At 38.8% G+C, this 18709-nt stretch overlaps 1 protein-coding gene across 1 annotated transcript in view; it reads left to right on the top strand.

The window, feature by feature from the left end:
- The first annotated feature begins 17653 nt into the window (after nucleotides 1-17653).
- The window catches only part of DNAJC5B (DnaJ heat shock protein family (Hsp40) member C5 beta), a 42698-nt gene continuing 41642 nt past the window's right edge, over nucleotides 17654-18709 (top strand). The window contains exon 1 of the mRNA XM_027452295.3: nucleotides 17654-17771. Within this exon, the coding sequence (XP_027308096.1) occupies nucleotides 17665-17771 (107 nt within the window). The 5' untranslated portion in view covers nucleotides 17654-17664. The remainder of the gene's footprint in view (nucleotides 17772-18709) is intronic.

Genomic DNA, 18709 nt, shown 5'->3' with positions numbered 1-18709 from the left:
TTCCAATCACTTCTGCACCCACATTATAGCAGCTTTGTGTATGGTGTGGCCAAGGTTTATCTTTCCTGACTTTAGACACTTAACCCAGAGAGTAATTGCCTAAGGCTACTTTCGGAGTCAATAATTAAGAGAAAGACAGCAGGCCATTCAGGTTGTGTTCGAAGGAGCCTTTCCTTTCCCTGGAAGGAAGGAACACAGTGCTGCCTTTCTCCTCACTGAGACACTTTGCTTTGCTTCCACAGAGTTAACCAGATGAACTGGGGTACATGGCTTTGTCCGGTAGGTAGGTAGGCAGTGTGGAAGGGCAGTGTTGGTGAAGATACGCTCTGTCAGGTGTGCCATGCTACCATTAGCTGCGGGTTTTGTCCCTCTGCTGGAGAGGCAAAGTCCTTTTGACATTGCCTTGGCACTCCGTTTGTTTGCTTTTGCCCCTGCTTCCAGTATTTTGAATATTATATTGAAAAGTATTTAGAATCTTTTCAACATTTTTAACAACCTCAATTTCACTGAGCTGAACTTGCCTACCGGCCACATACCACTTCTGCGCTAACAGCAGCAAGCTGCAGCAGAAATTGAAAAAGACTGATCCCAGAGGACTTCCATTTTTCCTTTGCTCAGAGCCTCGAGAATCACACCCTATGGTTAGTTTAAGAGTGGAGTTTTAATGACAAGTTATAGCCTCCAGAAACAGGGGCTGACTGCTGAAACGGGGTAAGAAAAGTCAGTTATGAACACAGCTGCGGACTGTCAAAAATTTAATATAGTTTCAAAGACATATTTTTGTAACTCCAGTGCCGATATTGTTGGCAATAACAGTGTGAGAAAGTGATTCTTTTCTACAGTTACTACTCCTTAAATGCATTTCTAGAAAACTTGCTAGAGTGCACACAGCTTAAATGGTCTCAGCCACCAAAGTTATGGTTTTCTCAGTAATTATGGCTGTCTGGACAAAAATCTTCATATAACAATCATGTTAAAATGACTACGAGCGTTGGTGTCAACAGAAGCCTGTGGAGAAAGCTTCTCTTTGTGTCACTTGTACATGCGTAACAGCTGATGTGAGGTACATCTTTAATATCAGAGTGGGAGGATATGAGAAGCCCAGGTGCAGTTTCAGAGGTGCAGCTTGCAAGCTTACCGGTGTGATTACAAGCTGAAAATTCATCACTTTTGCTGTTGGTAATGGAAGGGGTTTTGGACCCCTGTCAGTGGACAGAATGAATGCATTGCACGTTTGACAAGCCAAACAACTGAGGCATTTCTGAGGCCCCTCTGTTTGCTTCCGCGATAAGCATGAATGCTTCAATTGCCCATTTTGTCTGCAGAAAATTTAGTAGTTTGTTTGGGTTTTGTTTTGTAACCTTTTGTTTGTTTGTTTTTGCTTTATGCTGTTCCAAGAACTCATTAAAAGTGCATGTCCTTTCTCAATTTCTATACATGATGGTGGAATTAGTCTTTTCAGCAGTCTCAGCAAAGGATTTTTAAAAGACATTTTGACTTGTGAAAAAAAAAAAAAAAAAAAAAAAAAAGTTAAGCAGTCCCATAGTTAGAGGACAGTCCCCCATAACTAGGCACTGCTTTTTAATTTTGGATTTGGAAGTTGCATTTAGGTTCAAAAGATTCCTGGTGTTCCATCTCATTCTTCATTAGCCTATTGGCAGTTAGTAAAGACATCTTGTAATATTAAAACTGATAATATCAAATACTGCTAGAAGTGAAATAATGAGCTGAAGTTCCTACATACCAGCCTTACCGAAACACCAGTCTTATTAATCTGCATTAATAAGATTAATCTGCATTAATGCTGCATTGTCAAAAACTAAAGGCATGCAGTTTGTTGTCATTTAAATCTCAAATGTGAGCCATTGCTTAGTAACACCAGATTTTTTCAAAGAAGAGTTTAACTCATTTTATTTCTGATTATATTAAAGATGAGTGCACTCCCTTGTTGCAGAAGCTTATTCGTATGAGATTTTAGAATAGTTAGAATAGCTTTCTTATAGGCATTTCTTAAATGCCAAAAAACAGGCATTTAATCATTTTATGCTTCCTTTTCAGCTCATTGGCGGTACCATTTTCTATCAAAACACACAGAAACAGAAGGTAAACCTAGTCACATGAATAGAAATGAGAGGATTCAATATTTTCAATAACTCATGTTTTTCTACAATGTAGCATCCTGACATTTATTTCCTTGTGAAGGAAAGGATGTGTCAGGGTTAGCATTAGCATGACTTCTCCCTGAAAGTCTGGAAAAACATGTGTCATTCTGCCCGTCCCCCCATTAACCACCTGAACAAATGCCGCGAGCAGATTTCATTAATTTCATGAGACTACCTCGGGTTTTATTTAGTTTTATTCTTTGCTAGACCTTTTGTGCTTAACAATAGCAAAAAAAGTGTCTGGAATCCTGTCTGATTTACAACTCACTAAATACCGATGTGCTTAATCCAATTAAAACTGGAAGGAATGTTGCCAATATGTCAACAAAAGTGCAACAAAGAGAGGGGAGGGTTAGTTTACAGAAATTCCTGAATTCCTTTGTCTTGACCAAATGAAAGAAATTTGTTCTTGTAAGACAAGTGCATACTAAAAGGATTAACTCTTGATAACCTGACTTTTATCTTCAGACAAAGATGCCCTGAGTTCTAGGCGAACATTTTTCAATCAATTTCTTGAAAGCAGCTTTGCATTTAATTAGCGTGCCTTGTTTAAAAGCTGAGTGAGGGGGTCAGAGTGCTAAGCCACAGGGGCTGGGCCTCACATTAGTGTGGAGTGCATTAGAAGCGTGATTTTAAGATACATCAGTGCTGAGGTACATGCTGCTGTGCAGAGGGGTTGTGCTGCTCCTTCCCACTCCTCCTGGCTGCTTGCTCCTGCTGCTGATGCTCATCTCTGTGGCGAGCCCAAAGTGTTTGGGGTGTTACAGTGGTAGAAAGTGGGCCATCCCAAAAATAAATAAGTAGGTAAACAAAGAGTGGGACCAGACAAGAGCACAGCTGGTAAAATAAAAGTAGGGATGGAGTGCAACTTTGGGAGTGAGCCCACAGTTCCACAACCACATTGTCTGTATCATAAAAATCCACATAGGTGGTGTAAGCCAGGATTCTGTAAGGGATTTCTGGGCTACTGTATAATTCAAAAAGTAGTTCACTTTAGAAAACCTAGCTTTAAAACCTCACATAGTTAGAGGTACTCTTTGGACTGCGTATATGACACGTATGATACAAGGCAGGCCTAGCAGAATTTGCAGTGAAAATATGGGTTAACTGGAATAAAGTACTAGTGGTACAAAGTGTATACTTGATGTTATGCATGTTCTTACATGCTTTGCTGAGTTGGAGTTATGGAGAACACCCTCTAGTCATGTGTCAGAACATCATTTGAATCTACATAAATCAATACCACGTCAGCGTTTTTCTAGGTTAAATTACATGACTAGAAGTCTGTAGACTACTCTTTTCAAGTATAGGCCTAACCAAATAAGCAACTTTTATAATATTTAATCTCACCTCAGACTCTGAATATTTAATATAATTCTTTATTAAACATTTTCAGCCTAAAACATATAAACAGAGTAATTATACTCGTATTCAAATTGTTCAAAATGTGGCAAACCCGCATGTTTTATAGAATAACTAAAATGGGGGAGACTGTGACATCTGCTCAAATGTATGAGTAAAACCTAAGGAGGTTTTACTTATATGGTGAATTGTTGATAATAATAATAATAATAATAATAATAATAATAATAATAATAGTAGTAGTAGTAGCAGCAGAAATCAGTAGGAAAAAAAAATCCTAAAATACCTGTAATTTTTCTAAAAGGACAAAAATAGCATAATATCCCTAAAGAACAATCCTGATACTTTATTGAAAAGCACAAAGATTCAAGAACCAAAAGGTCCAAATAGCTTAATTTGTTGAAATATTTGTTCCATTGCAGCTGACCTTGAACAGGATGATCTGTGGGCAAACTATATGTCATTGTGTCTGTAGCCAAGATAATCAATTCCCAGATAATGGGAGAATTGTATTTCATTTGTTGGAAGTCATAAGTAACACGAATACATTGCAAGTCAATATAATTTGCATTACAAGTGAAAGCTTTATTGCAAGATATGGGAAAAAATGCACAGCCTGGAGTCATGCTCCTGAACATGACAGCTGTATGAATGCAAATACTTGCTTTGTCATTCAATTTTCAGATATATTTTCATTTTCTTGTCACTTCATCATGTCTATATGCATGAATGTCCATCTGCAGAAATATTTCATGAAGCAGATCATTCTAAAAACAACTTGGAATAAAAGAAACACTGTTTGTTGTGCAAACTTATTTAATGGGGAATAAACATTGCTTTATATACAATTGTAACATTAAATTAATTAAAAATCTTAATTTAATCTAAATATTACTTTTAAACACTGCTAATAGGAAAAGGAAGAATTGTTGAAATCTGTTATTTGCACATTGTGTATTTGGAATTGTGACAACCATGTTTTGTGATGCAAGATGACAAAGTCGGGTGCCTTGCACCAGCAGAGGAGGTTGCGATATGAACAAACATTAACAGCATACACTGAACATTAAGACTATTAGCAACAGTCCTATAATACATAATACATAACATGGATTCTGTCCAGCTCAGATACAACGTGCATTCTGCAGCAAAGCATTTCCCAGTTCTGTGCCAGAGACTGTGCATGTGCTGGGAGCCAGAGGGTGCTGGTGGCTAACATCGACTGTAAGGAGAAGGCTTCTGCTTAGCTACCCAGGAAGGCTTGCTATTTTAGAATAAGCATGTAACAGTGCAAAGTTGGAGAGAGAGCTGTCATTCTCGGTACAGAGATCATCTCATTTTCATCTGAGAGGTTTTTACGAAGCTTCATGCCTGAGCTGGCTCACCTTGGCTGGGGACGGGTGCTATGTGAAGGGCAGCAGGGCTGCACTAGTTCCCAAAGACGCTTTCCAAAGTAGCTTACCTGCTCAAGTGCTACACATCACCTTTGGGAATTCCCACTATTTGTGAAGTCTTTTGAAATAATGGTTTGAAATAGCATGCAAAAGTTTGCAGAGCTGTTTTATTATTTTTTTTTTCCTAATGAAAGAAAAAAAAAAGAACCTCGCCTCCCTTAGAGTGAATCATCCTCCCCCACTTCTGAAAAAAAAAAATGTAGAATTTGTGAGTAAAACCCATTAGGTTCCCCAGTCACGTATAGTAATTTATAGAAAAAAAATATATAAATAAGGGCTGCAAATGGTTGGGTGCTTATTTTCTGTCTATCTCAGTTGGGAGCTGTGCCACTGATTTACACAGGGCTGGGTTCTCACCAAAATATGCAAAAAGGATTCTTTTGAATCAAAGGTAAATGAAAAAAAAATAATATATATATATATATATATTCTGAAACAAAGTTTTTTTGTAGGTGTCATATCATCCATAAAGGTCTTTGTTGAATTCTGTATGATTCTTCCATGAAGTCCATGGGACTTTTTGATATAATAAATTCCTTTGCCTGAACTAAGAAATACGAGTTATTCTAAGGGCTGTGAATATTTACTGCCAAAGTTTGCTTTCTGGTAACGCGTAGTTCTTCATTTATTGATAGCCATTATCAATGAGACCTGAAGCCTGAATTTTCGATTGCCATCAACGGGCAAGTCACGAAGTTGAACAGAGTGCGGTGTTCTTGAGCAAGGGAAGAAATGCCGGCACTCTGTACCTGTGCAAAGGTGCTGACCTCATTACAGGTAAGTCATCAGACTCGGAAAAAAGCAGCCATGGAGCAGCAGCCCTGGCTCTGGAGCTGGCTTCGTACTGCACAGAGAGACGGCGCGGCCTGATCAGCCTCCGGCTGCTGGCACGGCGTGGCCATGCTCCGGCAGACGCCCCGCAGCGCTGGCCACTCACCCCTGCTACCCTCGCATTTTGTTTCTCAATCATAATCCAATTAAAACAGGCAGCTGCAAAATAATCAATAGGCGAAATTCATTAGCTTTTCTCGGTATGAAATAAATAGGAAAATGAAGCTCTCCTTGGTCTTAATTAGTTCTTATAAAAATTGGCAGGCAAACAAAGACACTTGTACACTCCTTTATTTTCATAAGAGACTTGCCTGAAAGAAAAACCTCAGACATGTAATTTCCTTTTCTTTTTTTTTTTTCCCCTGCCTAACTCTCTCTCAGTCAGAGCCTAACCCAGCAGCTCCTCCGAGGGCAGAAAGAAAGGTGGTTTGGCAGCGTGCTCGGGTGCGCTGCTGCCGTGCGGATCGGGGCAGGTCCTGGAGATCCTCCACGAGCTGTGTGCACGGCGATAGGCCGCAGCCGCCTCCCGCGCCGGCAATTCTCCTGCCGGAGCGGCCCCAGACGGGCGCTGTGGTTCCGCCATCATTACCGCTGGAGCGGTGCCATGCCACATCACCCAGCAGTACAAATTTGATCTGGATCGGGTGTGGGCACGCGATTACGTTTTTGTCAAATTAGTGCAGCGCTCCGTGAGGATTTTTGGTTGCCTGCGTGCTTTCGCGCCGGCTGCGGAGGAAGACGCAGCGCCTGAGCCACGAGGGGTTAGGGCCAAGTGGGCGAGCGAGGCCTGGCCTAGGAGTCACCCCGCTGGTGCCCAAGTTTTGTCTGAGCAAACTGAACAGGCAGAGAGCATTGTAGCTGGAGCAGCACTTGGCGTCACGCTCCCGTGGCACTGTAAATTTGCCAGCAGAAGCCCTGGAAATATCGGCCTATAGTGTAGCCGCAGGCTAGCTGGGAGGAGTACCCATTCTCACAACTCTTGCGATTTAATTAAACAGCACTTACTTGTGCTTCACACTTTTGTGGCATTCAGACCTGTATATCATTTTTACAGGGCGTTTTTGTGGTGACCTGGAGACACAATGCTGTCGAAAAGGTGTGAGGTCACCACTTCCATTGCATCAGCTCTCGCAACGATGCCAGCCATGCAATGAGTCAGACTAGCAAGCTGATTTAACTGAATACTAAAAGAGAAAAGATATATATATATATATATTCAGTGCAAGTTTGGACCACTTCTTTGTTGGTAGCCAGTTAAGCCAACTGTAAGCATACAGCTTCATACTCTAAGCTTCAGCTCTGAGTATTTTCCAGATGAAAAATATTGTCATAATAAGGGGGAAAAAAATCCCTAAGAACACTTGTGATAGGTGGTTAACAATTAAACTACTAATTTCCTGAAATATTAGTCTGCTGAGTTACTAGGAAATATTTCCAGTTGTTCTTTTTCTACACTTGCTATGCTGAGAACAGAATTCATATTTGTGTTTTTGCTTATTTACTTTATTGGTGAAATATTTATGCTAACTAAATTATTTTTTAGGAAACATTTAATTTCACCAAAAAAAGTGAAAAGGGAAAAAAAATCCAAGACTTGATCTTCTCATCCCTTAGTCTGTAATTCCGCTAGTCCTGGGACTGCATATTGCTTTAAATCTTGATTTTTAACTCAGCCACTCAACAGACATTCCCTTCTGGATCCAGATAGGAGGATTTTAAGACAGTTACTCATCAGCACTTTAAAAAGAATTTACCTTTGTCAGCCATCAGTTAAGTGAGCATTTCCATGTCAGGGGAATAAATCCTGCGTGTGGATTAATGAAGCTTCAAAAAGAGATGACTACTGACTGCCATCTCCCCCACAGCATTCCCTCCTCCTGGGAATTATTTACGTGAGGAGCCAGCGTGAAGGAACTGGGAGAGAATAGTTAGAAAACAGGTACCAGGAGAGAACCGAGGACTATGCTGGGGATTTCAGGAATGAGTTTGTGTAGACAAAAACTATGGGAGGTGTTGCAAGGGTGGCTATTTAAGAGAATTGCGTGAAGCAGGAACGAGTGGAGAGAATAGTCGGGTGCTGAAGAAAGGTGGTGCCTGGTGGGGAGGACTGAAAGCAGCTGTGAATTCCTAAGGAGCAGGTACTGAGATGTGGTACTGCAGCTTCTGCATTTGATCCTGGTAAAATGATCTGAAAAGTAGGTCAAAGCACTCACTTACGCTCTTCAAGCTAATCTTCCTGATCCCTAGCTGTAGCTAAAATGTATTAATTTTCCTTGCTACCAAAACTGTGGGATTGTTAACTTACAATAAACAGCAGTAGAATAATGCCTTAGTGTGCTATAGCAGCTTGCAAAGAAAATTAGAAACTCTTTCTAAGTAAGGCATTAGAAGACTCTCTTACTTCACTTTTACTTGAAGTTCCAGATAACTTATCTCTGAGTTGTCAAAGTTATATAAACTAGGGACATCCTATTCTTTGATTTTCAGAAAGAAATTCGACTTAACATCAGACACGTTGGTATGATTCACGTCTTAGCTGCTTGTCTTCTTTAGCAATAAACCACAATAACTTTGTTGGTTATGGCTATCTCCATTTTAAATTAGGGAGGGTAGACAGAACTTTCTCCTAAACTTCAGATGAAAACAAAATTCCCAGCACTCCACTGAGTATCTTGTTGAAAAACTTAAGTATATTACTATTACTTAAAACTTCATTTTTAAGCCTTTATTTATAGGGGAAAAAAATGTGTTTATACACATATCACTTAGGCAGTCCACCAAACCTTTCAACAGGTTTTACTTGCATGGGCTAGGAAGTTTCATCTCTGGATTACTTCTCTGTGTCAAACTGACCAGGTAAGGGCACGAGTAATGTGCATATGCAACAGACTGTTCATTTGAGCATTTCTTGAATTTGCTACTTTTTCAAATAGTGCAGTTGTTGAAAGATATTAAAACCCAAAATACATTTAAAGTGAGATATTCTATGTGAATAGTAACAGAAGGTCACAATATGTTCAGAGAATTCAAATATATGGATGTTCTCTTATGAATGCTTACTTCTTGAATAGATGGAGTTGCAGATGGTTTACCAGATGGAATACCTTACTTCCAATATAGATAGCTATATATATTTAAAAATGGATGTAATGCAATCATATTATTTAAATCAGTTCTGTTATTTCTTTTGAAGCTGTAATGACAGTAACTATTCAGTAACAAAGAAATGTGGTAAGAAGAATGTAATTTCTTGCTGTAGAGTTGTTGGGCTTGTCTAAGACCTTAAGAGGCTCATTCCTCAGAAAGGTGCTTAAAATGATTCTCTCTTTTTTAGGAGACTGAATATCTAACAGGTAGCATGCAGAACAATTCAGGTAGGGCATATGAAACAGAACTGGCTGAAAAGAAATGACAAGAGCATTTGGGGATGTAGCTGCCTCAGAAGTATTCTTCCCTTGTTAACAAAAATCAGTCCCCATGCCTGAGCCAGAGACCCAGCACATCTTGTCAGAAGCATCCTTTTCCACTTAGTCACTTGCCTTTGGATTAGGTTGTTCAGCTGGGTGTTATTAAAGCTAATATCAGCAGAGCACAATATTCAAATATAGAATAAAAGGTACATCCCACCAAAAGAGTGAAAAAATTGCACCTTATCACTGTATGCACCCTTTCTCAGGATACACATTCTCTCATCTTACTAACCTACCATACTTGAAGTAAAGTAAAGTAAAGCATCTTTATGCTTCACTTGTTTTAGGTCTTTTTTTTTTTTTTTTTTTTTTTTTTTTTTTTCAGACTGCCACCTGAGAAAAGTGATCTACTAGCAAAAGCTTTTGTTTCAGGCTCATCTTTGTTCTTTATCTTGTCACTTCTGGTCAGTTACCAATATAAATCCCAACATCCTTGCCAGTGTTCCACCTTTTAGGCAGAACAAGTCACAGAAATAAGTGATAAAAGTAATCACATTAGGAAACTTTTGGGGAAAGGAAGTACTTACATGTTTATATCAGGCGTGGAAAGAAAATGAGAAAATATGCTCAGTTTCACATGTTATATAAAACAGTCAAAGTTAAAACAACCTGATTAAAAATCAAAAAGGCCAAGGGGAAGCGAGAAGTTTATGCTGATGCTATTTTACACAGCTGGAAAAAGCAACGTTCTCCATGTTAAGGGAAGTTTCATTTTCTTATCCCTATATCTTTCCCTTTATTCCACAAATTCCACTAAAAGTGAATGTATTTAAAACATTTTTTACCATTTGCATTGGCTTGCTGGCATTAAACTTTCTCAGTAAGTTTTCCCAGTAATTTTTCCCAGTTTTCATAGTACTTAATTTAATTAAGAGCAGTCATAATCTTGCCTGGTCTTTATCTGCATGAAAGTTCTCTAAAAACAAAAAATGATAACCTAAAGGCCACCAAAAGAAAAATATGGGCAGCTAACATTAAGCCATCCTTTTACTGCCATACAAAACTGTTCAGATTCAAAAGGAAAGTACAGTTAATGTTACTAACAGCAGCTATAAATCTAAGACAACTAATATAGAGATGTCTTCATCCACCATGAGCGTAAAGAAAGTGTGAAGAAAGGTTTGAGCTAATTTCAGTTGAAATAGTTTCAGTTACTTACTTACATTGATGGAGCCTTTTTCTGCCATTTTGCTGTCTGTAGTCTTTAGACTTTGTAGCCTTCTAGATTTTAAGTGCTTGGAATTCCCTTAATAGAGGGATATTTAGGAAAAAAAAAAAAAAAGGCAAACCAAAACAAACAAACAAAACAAACAAACAAACAAAAATCCTCCCAGCCAACATGGGGTAGGTCCTGCCTAACAAATTTGATTTCCTTTTATGTTAAGATCACCCATCTAGTCAATCAAGAGAAACCAGCAGATGTGATCTTTTTGGACTTCAGCAAAGCTTTTGACACAGTTTTCCATAAGATCCTGCTGGACAAAATGTCCAGCATACAGCTAAACAAAAACATCATATGATGGGTGAGCAATTGGCTGACGGATAGGGCTCAAAGACTTGTGGTAAACGGGGCCACATCAGGCTGGCGGATTGTCACTACTGGGTTTCCTCAAGGCCCTATTTTAGGGCCAGTCCTCTTCAATGTTTTTATAAACAATTTGGATGTAGGACTAGAAAGTGTTTTGAGCAAATTTGCTGATGACACCAAACTTGGAGGAGTTGTAGACTTGGATGAGGGTGAAAAGGCCTTGCAGAGAGATCTGGACAGATTGGAGAGCTGGGCAATCACCAACCACATGAAGTATAATAAGATCAAGTGCTGGGTCCTGCACCTGGGATGGGGAAACCCTGGCTGTACGTGCAGACTGGGTGATGAGATGCTGGAGAGCAGCCCCACAGAGAGGGATCACGGGGTTGTGGTTGACAGCAAGCTGAATATGAGCCAGCAGTGTGCCTTGGCAGCCAGGAGGGCCAACCGTACCCTGGGATGCATCAAGCACGGCATTGCTAGTTAGTCAAGGGAAGTGATCGTGCCGCTCTACTCTGCACTGGTGCGGCCTCACCTCGAGTACTGTGTGCAGTTCTGGGCACCACAGTACAAGGACATTAAACTGTTGGAGAGTGTCCAGAGGAGGGCGATGAAGATGGTGAAGGGCCTAGAGGGGAAGTCGTATGAGGAGTAGCTGAGGTCACTGGGCCTGTTCAGCCTGGAAAAGAGAAGGCTGAGGGGGCACCTCATTGTGGCCTACAACTTCCTCATGAGGGGGAGTGGAGAGGCAGGCGCTGACCTATTCTCCGTAATCACCAGTGATAGGACCGATAAGAATGGTGTCAAGTGGAGGCAGGGGAGGGTCGGGTTGGACATCAGGAAGAGGTTCTTCACTGAGGAGGTGGTTGCACACTAGAACAGGCTCCCCAGGGACGTAGTCACTGCACCAAGCCTGTCTGAATTTAAGAAGTAATTGGACTGTGCACTTAGTCACATGGTCCAAACTTTTGGGTAGACCTCTGTGATGCCAGGAGTTGGAATCAATGATCCTTATGGGTCCCTTCCAACTCGGTATGTTCTATGATTATATGACATTCTAGAAATTACCAAACAGTAACATAAAACAGGACATGGAACGTAATAAAATACAACCTGAATTCACAGAATCGTTTAGGAAGGGACCTCTAGAGGCCATCTGGTCCAACTCCCTTTCTCAAATGGCCACCCAGAGCTGCCTGCCCAGGACCATGTCCAGGTCACTTTTGAAGGTCTCCTGTGAGGAACACTCCCCAACCTCTCTGGGCAATTTGTGCCAGTGCTCTGTCACCCTCACAGTAAAGAAGTGCTTCTTGATGTTCAGAGGTAACCTCCTGTGTTCCAGTTTGTGCCTGTTGCTTGTCCTGGCACTGGGCACAGCCTGGTAAAGAGCCTGGCTCCAACCCCTTTGCACCCACCTCATCCCACCTTCATGTATGTATAGACATTGATGATCTCCCCACTGAGCCTTCTCTCCTCTAGGCTGAAGGCTCCCATCTCTCTCAACCTTTTCAGATAGGAGAGGTGCACCAGTCCCTTTGTAATCTTTGTGGCCCTTTGCTGGACTCTTTCCAGGAGCTCCATGTGTTTCTTATACTGGGGAGCCCAGAACTGGACACAGTACTCCAGGTGTGGCCTCACCAGTGCTGAAGTACAGGGGAAGGATCACTTCCCTTCACCTGCTGACTTTACTAAAGCATGTCATCAAGTTAATTTATTTCACTCTCCAAATTCCTCTAAAATCATTTTCTTTCCCTGTCTCTGTTAGAAGAAAGAGTCAGAAGCTGTAGGTTCTTCATGGAGATCAGGAGTGGCCTATCTGACCACTTATGTCTACTACGTGCTTTGATGTCAATATTATCAACACCAGATTCAGCAAACTGACAAAACAGTTCAGGTTTTAAAAATTGCCTTTCCTTGTCTTGGAAGCTAAAAATTCACACCATTGTTGAGCAATGGTGCCAGTCCTTTCATGCATGTATGTGTACCTACCAGTCTTTCAGCTCCAGGCTCTTACTTCTGAACTTGCTGTGAGCCAGGAAAAGGAGGGAGCAGTGGGTGGAAGGACTGGAGTGACTCAGAGTTCTTCAACCCCTAGCTCTGTGCAGCTGTAGGCTTCTGAAGCAACCCTGGACCTCCTGCTCAGTCTGGGCCAAGTGTCAAATTTTTTATAGGCTGATATGCAGCTTTGCATTTCCAGACGTGTTATGATTTGTCTGTTTTGAAATGCACACAGCATATAAATGAAATGAAAAATGTAAGTAAGACTTACTTAGATACAGGTCTTTTGGGACAAGGACTGTCTCAGTTTTTCATTGCCTGCCATAGTGGTGTCATGGTAGGCTATTAGATAACCAGGTGTTATGATACAAAAAGTAATAACGAATGAGAGACGTGAATAGGTATTTAATGTTATGTTTTATTCTTCTAAATTATATAGCTGATCTGAAGAAAGAGTTACGGCAATTCATTAGGGTTTGATTTTTTTTAAAAAAGGTTTAGAATGCATGTAGGATATGTACCTATGATCCACAAGGGGAAAAAAATAGATTTGCAGATATAGTTTTCAATTCCTTCAAACAAAACAAGAATGCTTATGAGAAAAATGGCACAGGTTACAAAGCAATATTAACACACCAGAGGGAGCTGTTTTCACGCAGAATAGCACATGAGAAAAGACTGCAGAGTGGTGCTTTCTTTTGATAATAGGATATATATAGGTACGGAGAATCTGGATAACCTTAAAGTGATTTTATTTTCTTCCTTTTATAATTTTTCCTTTCAATTTTGTCTTACCATTATAAAGTCTTTTTGTTCTGTTTTGTTTTGGAATAATGATTGTTATTTCAAAGTTTGAGATCAAGTATGATGATTGTAATCTTGTATTGTGTTCTTTCAACACAATAGGATTAGCTGTACCTACTCTGTTTTTAATGTCCTAGAAAATATATGCTATTTTTATTTCTCATAACTGTGAAAAACATATTTCAGATTGAAATGTGCCTTGCTTTTTCCTTGTCCAAAGCTGAAATTTGAGGAATAGACACTCTTAGCAATTGAGAATGGGGCTTCTGTAGCTGACTGGTTATTAAAATTACTTTATGAGAAAGTACAAGCTAAGAACAAAAGAAATGTTAAAATCTCATGCTTCACATTAAAAATCATTAAAAATACTTTTTTTTTGATCAACTGTTTCATTGTTGCTTCTCCGTTCAAAAATAGTCTTTTCATATGTTCATAATTAGTTATGCTTGTTTTTCAAAAATCTATTGATTGATAGTTCAAGTCTTCCAGTAGAATCCAAGCACAAACTCACTAACTGAATCTTGCCAAAGCAGACTTTACTGGGCTATAGAGCTCCCTGAATCCACTGTCAGAATTTTAGTCTATACAAAATTGTACTGGGTGTCTGTGGAAAGGTTTTGGTAGTGGGTGGCTGCAGGGAAGCCCCTCTGGGAAGAGAACTCTGCAATGGACCTGCCACAGGACACAGCCCATTAGCCAAGATGGTAGCACATGTGGGAAAACATATTTAACAAAGAAGAAAATGCTGCAAGGCAGGGAGGACTGAGGAAAAAAAAAATGTGAAAAACATCCCTGCAACCACCAAGTTCAGAGAAGGAGGTGGAGGTGGTACTATATACCTGCAGGGCAGGTATTGCAGGTATTGCCCTGCAGCCTATGGAGGACACCATAGTGGTATTTACAATCTTCTCCAGACTTTTTAATGATATAAGTTTGAGGAAAAGATCATTGGGTCCAACCACCCTGCCAAAGCAGGTTCCTTAGAGCAGGCTGCCCAGGTAGGCATCCAGACGGGCCTTAAATATCTTCAGAGAAGCAGACTCTGCAACCTCACTTCTGCTTTAATATAAAATATTGCAAGAACTCAGGTGACCTGAAGGGTCTTCAGTTAATTTTGTTCTGAAAGAGACTACATAATAAACTGAATAAACTAGTTTCAGAAGTGAAATTTAGGGCAAAACTGTTGTATTGTTAAACAAATTTAATATATTTGCATCAGAAAAAAAAAAAAAAAAAAAAAAAGGACAAATTCAAGACCACATCAAGAGTAAAGAGAACAGCTAACTAAATATATGGACATGCTATATTTTTGGTCTCAGATATATCAGCCTGTCTCATGAATGTTTTATTTATTCTTTCATAGTCTTCCTGAGAGAGAACCAATTGGATACTGAGCAAACAAACAAAAAGAGTAATCAGACTCCACTGACCTGTTTAACCCTGCATGTGAAGGATGAAAAGCAGCAGCCGTTTTAAGTGGAACAGGGCTTCTGGTGGCACTTCTTTCTCTTTGGATTGCATTGGCATGAAGATATCAAAATAGTGAATTGATAATGTTGTGACTTTCCACATGCCAGGCTGTTCCGTCACTTTTGGAAGCAGGTATGTTACTTGAATCACCTTGACTTATTTTTCAGCACAAATCCAAATGAATTATGGGTGCGGTAGAAAAAAGGGCATGTTATTAGGACCCCTGCGTAAGACAGTTAGTCCTGGATGGTATAAGATTTGCATAGAAAATGTTGAAGTTAGCTGGGTTTCCATCCTCTTAGGATGTGGAATTATTATCAGAATTTTAATATATCTTACTTTCATTCAAGGAAATAAACAAGGTGCTCTTGTCTGTGTTCTACTGGAACAAAAATACATAGCTTGAAAATAGGATTCTAAAATAATTTTAGTCATCAGAAACGTAGTACTAAAACTGTAACTGCTTTATCTTCCTTAATTCAGAGACCATATTTTTTTCTAGAAAAGTGTCATCTCCTTCTTCTTTTAGTATTTTATAGGACTGCTTTAAATAAGTAAGCAATAACTTTGAGTAACTAGACCTTCAAAGGGATTAATCACTAAACGACTGAGTAGGCTAGTGAGTTTAAATTTCCGTAGCTGACTGGTTATTAAAATTACTTTATGAGAAAGTAAAAAATACATGACTTTTTTGTTCTTTGGAATAAAATTCATCATAACTTTGATTTTGTTTTATGCTTTGGGGTTGCCACGTAGCTAATCATCGTTATGTAAGGGAATTTTAAAATAATCCTGTATAGCTGTGGCTTCACATGGTTACCTAGCATTATCTTGTGCATTATCAGGCTTAATGTGCCTTGTACAGTTCCAGTGTGATCAGGATAGATCTCAGGATTATGTTAAACATGTGTTGGGCATGCCTTTATTAAAAATTGTACCTATAAGCTTGAGCATAATTTCATTCTTAATTATGAATTTAAAAACAAAAGTTCAGTCCGTTATTTGATAGTTTGTGTATGACACTTAAAAGTAGAAAATATTTTTTTCTTCAGCTGATCTTGAGATCCTAAATTGTGTGTTAGCTTATTAGAAAAAAAAACATCGAAGTAAATATGAATAAATTTAAGTTGCTCAGTAAATCGTTTACTTGTTACCTGAATTACTCAGTTTATTATATGTCTGTGTGTTTGATTTCCTTTTCAGTATTTGATTTCCTTTTCAGTACTGAACGTAGCTAAAGAGCTTAAAAGTGTTACACGGCAGTTTCTGAACCAAAATGTGGCCTAGTAAATAATATATAAATAACATCAAGATAGTGTTTCTAGCTCAGCAGTGAGAAGGGTGAAAGAGCAGAGTGGGTAGTCTTACCTCACAAAGCAGGTTCTTAGAAATTATTCTTATGACTGGGGTTACAACTTATTTTTAGGCTTTTTCTGTAATCACTTGTCAACATTTAGAGAAAGGTGCAACATTCAAATAAATTAAGAGGTTGTGGTGAGAGTTTTGTTGTAGCAAGTCTGCCATCAAAGAGCTGCACCTTTCTCTTTATGAATTTTAGGTATCTATACTGGGTGTTTTAGATTACAGTCTATATGAGTTTCTTCATGTCATTACCTAGCATTATCAAGGTTTGCTTTAAAATGTTTGGAACTTCAAATTTATAAGTATGAACTATGAACAATGAGTAGGTAGTAGAGCCATTCAGTTGTGAGTAGCTTGTTTGTTTTCTTTACCTCTGAGATACATGAAGGAATGAATGATAGATCTAAGGGAACTAAATCTTTAACCTGTCTTTAGCCTTTACTTACATTATAAAGTAACGTCACAATGGTAAATATATCAGCAGCTCATGAACTGTCCGAATTATTGTACTATAAACAACACTCCAAATACTGATGGATATAAGTATTTTCTATACATAAGATTACAATAAATAATACACCATACTCTGTAAAACAGAGGTCATTCTCCCACTTGCCTAGATCCAGATTCATTCCATCTATCTTTAGGCACATGATTTGGGATTGCAGCCATCCTAAGCACCCTGCAGGAGTAATAGGGATAAAGTGCTTGGTAAATTGTCCTCCAAACATGTATCTCTGTCTGTTGACTGTACAGGGAGCCTTGCTTGACTAAGCTTCAAATTTAATCACTCAAATTAGGCACCTATAATTGGTTAAACTGAATCTGACTTTAAGAAAAATAAACACAAATAAAATTAGGTGGAAATACTACATGCAGACATTAGTGCTGTGGAAAATTTAGCCACTGAATTCAGTGTGAAAAACACCAAATCTTTATTATGAGCAGTGATATATATAGTGCAAGAGCTTATCTTCTTGTTTTTGTTGTTGTTGTTAGTGGTGGTGGGTTCTTTTGCTTTTCCACTTTTTAACACCCCTTTAAAATCTCTTAAGGAATGGAGAACAATTTAAAGGAGATTTTATTTTAGTTTTACTTTCATGTAAATCATATAAGTAATTTTAACCTCTACTAAGAAATATTATACATATCCACATATACATGTAGCCTGTACTATTTTAAATTCTGTTCTACATTAGCAGCTTTGGTAATGCACTGCTAACATGGCTGAACAAAGGCAACGTGCTTTGTCAACATCAGGGGAAGCATTATATGGAATCCTGGCCCTACAGAAGGGAGCAACACATGACGAGATTAAGAAGTCCTACAGGTATGTAAGATGTGATTTGCAATGTGTCTAAATCACAGGCAACTTTTAAAAATCTCATCACAATAGATAGTTACAGATCCATAGTGTTGTGCAAAGACACTGTATGAATTCTCCACAGAGCTTGTGCTGTATACAGCAGCCAGCATGTGTGGTTCAAGAAGCAACCCTCCATAGAACATACAAAACTATGACACTGAAGGTGTTTGCTAACATTGCTATATTCACCACCTTGCAGTGGCAAAACATATTTATTCTTAAGATTGCTCCTTATTTCTTTTTGCTTATTTTACTCTCTTTCTGATTTTTTCTTCACAATTCTTTCACAATTTTCTTCACAAATTCTATCTGAATTTTCTTATGTTTTGTTGTAGTTGGTTAGTTGGTGGTGGGTTTTTTTTGTTTCGTTTTGGTTTGGTTTGGTTTTTTGGTGTTTAATTTAGCTTCTGCCTTTGTGAGATTCAGTGCTCTGCCATCCTTCAAAATACTAAAATAGTCAGAAGTTGATATATTGATATTATGTTATCATTAAGTTGAACCTGAAGTTACCAACCAGTTAAATCAATGGTGAACAGAGGAGTTTGCGTCTATGAGTCATTGTCTCAAACTGCAAAACCAGAAATTATCCCCACAGAAAAATTGCTTCTTAAGTTAAAATACTTACTCCACAGTATTGTATTTTTACACAAGTGTTTACCACAGATGAGTTTAATTTATTGAAGCAACACAAAATATTCTGACAGTAGGTACTTAATATCAGCATAACTATTTACTTTTTTTTTCCTGTTGCCACAACTCTTAGCAAAAATTGTTTATGGGCCTGGCATCCACACAATAGTAAAACCTTTGGAGTAAGGAATTTGTTATTACAATTTCTTTTTGGTCTGTGAGACTGAAAAGATTCTGATATGATACTGATGATTGTGTGAATTCATTAATTT

Source organism: Anas platyrhynchos, chromosome 2 (genome assembly GCF_047663525.1).
Source record: "Anas platyrhynchos isolate ZD024472 breed Pekin duck chromosome 2, IASCAAS_PekinDuck_T2T, whole genome shotgun sequence".
In the NCBI taxonomy this organism is placed as follows: Eukaryota; Metazoa; Chordata; class Aves; order Anseriformes; family Anatidae; genus Anas; species Anas platyrhynchos.
This window is presented reverse-complemented; position numbering and strand designations above follow the sequence as displayed.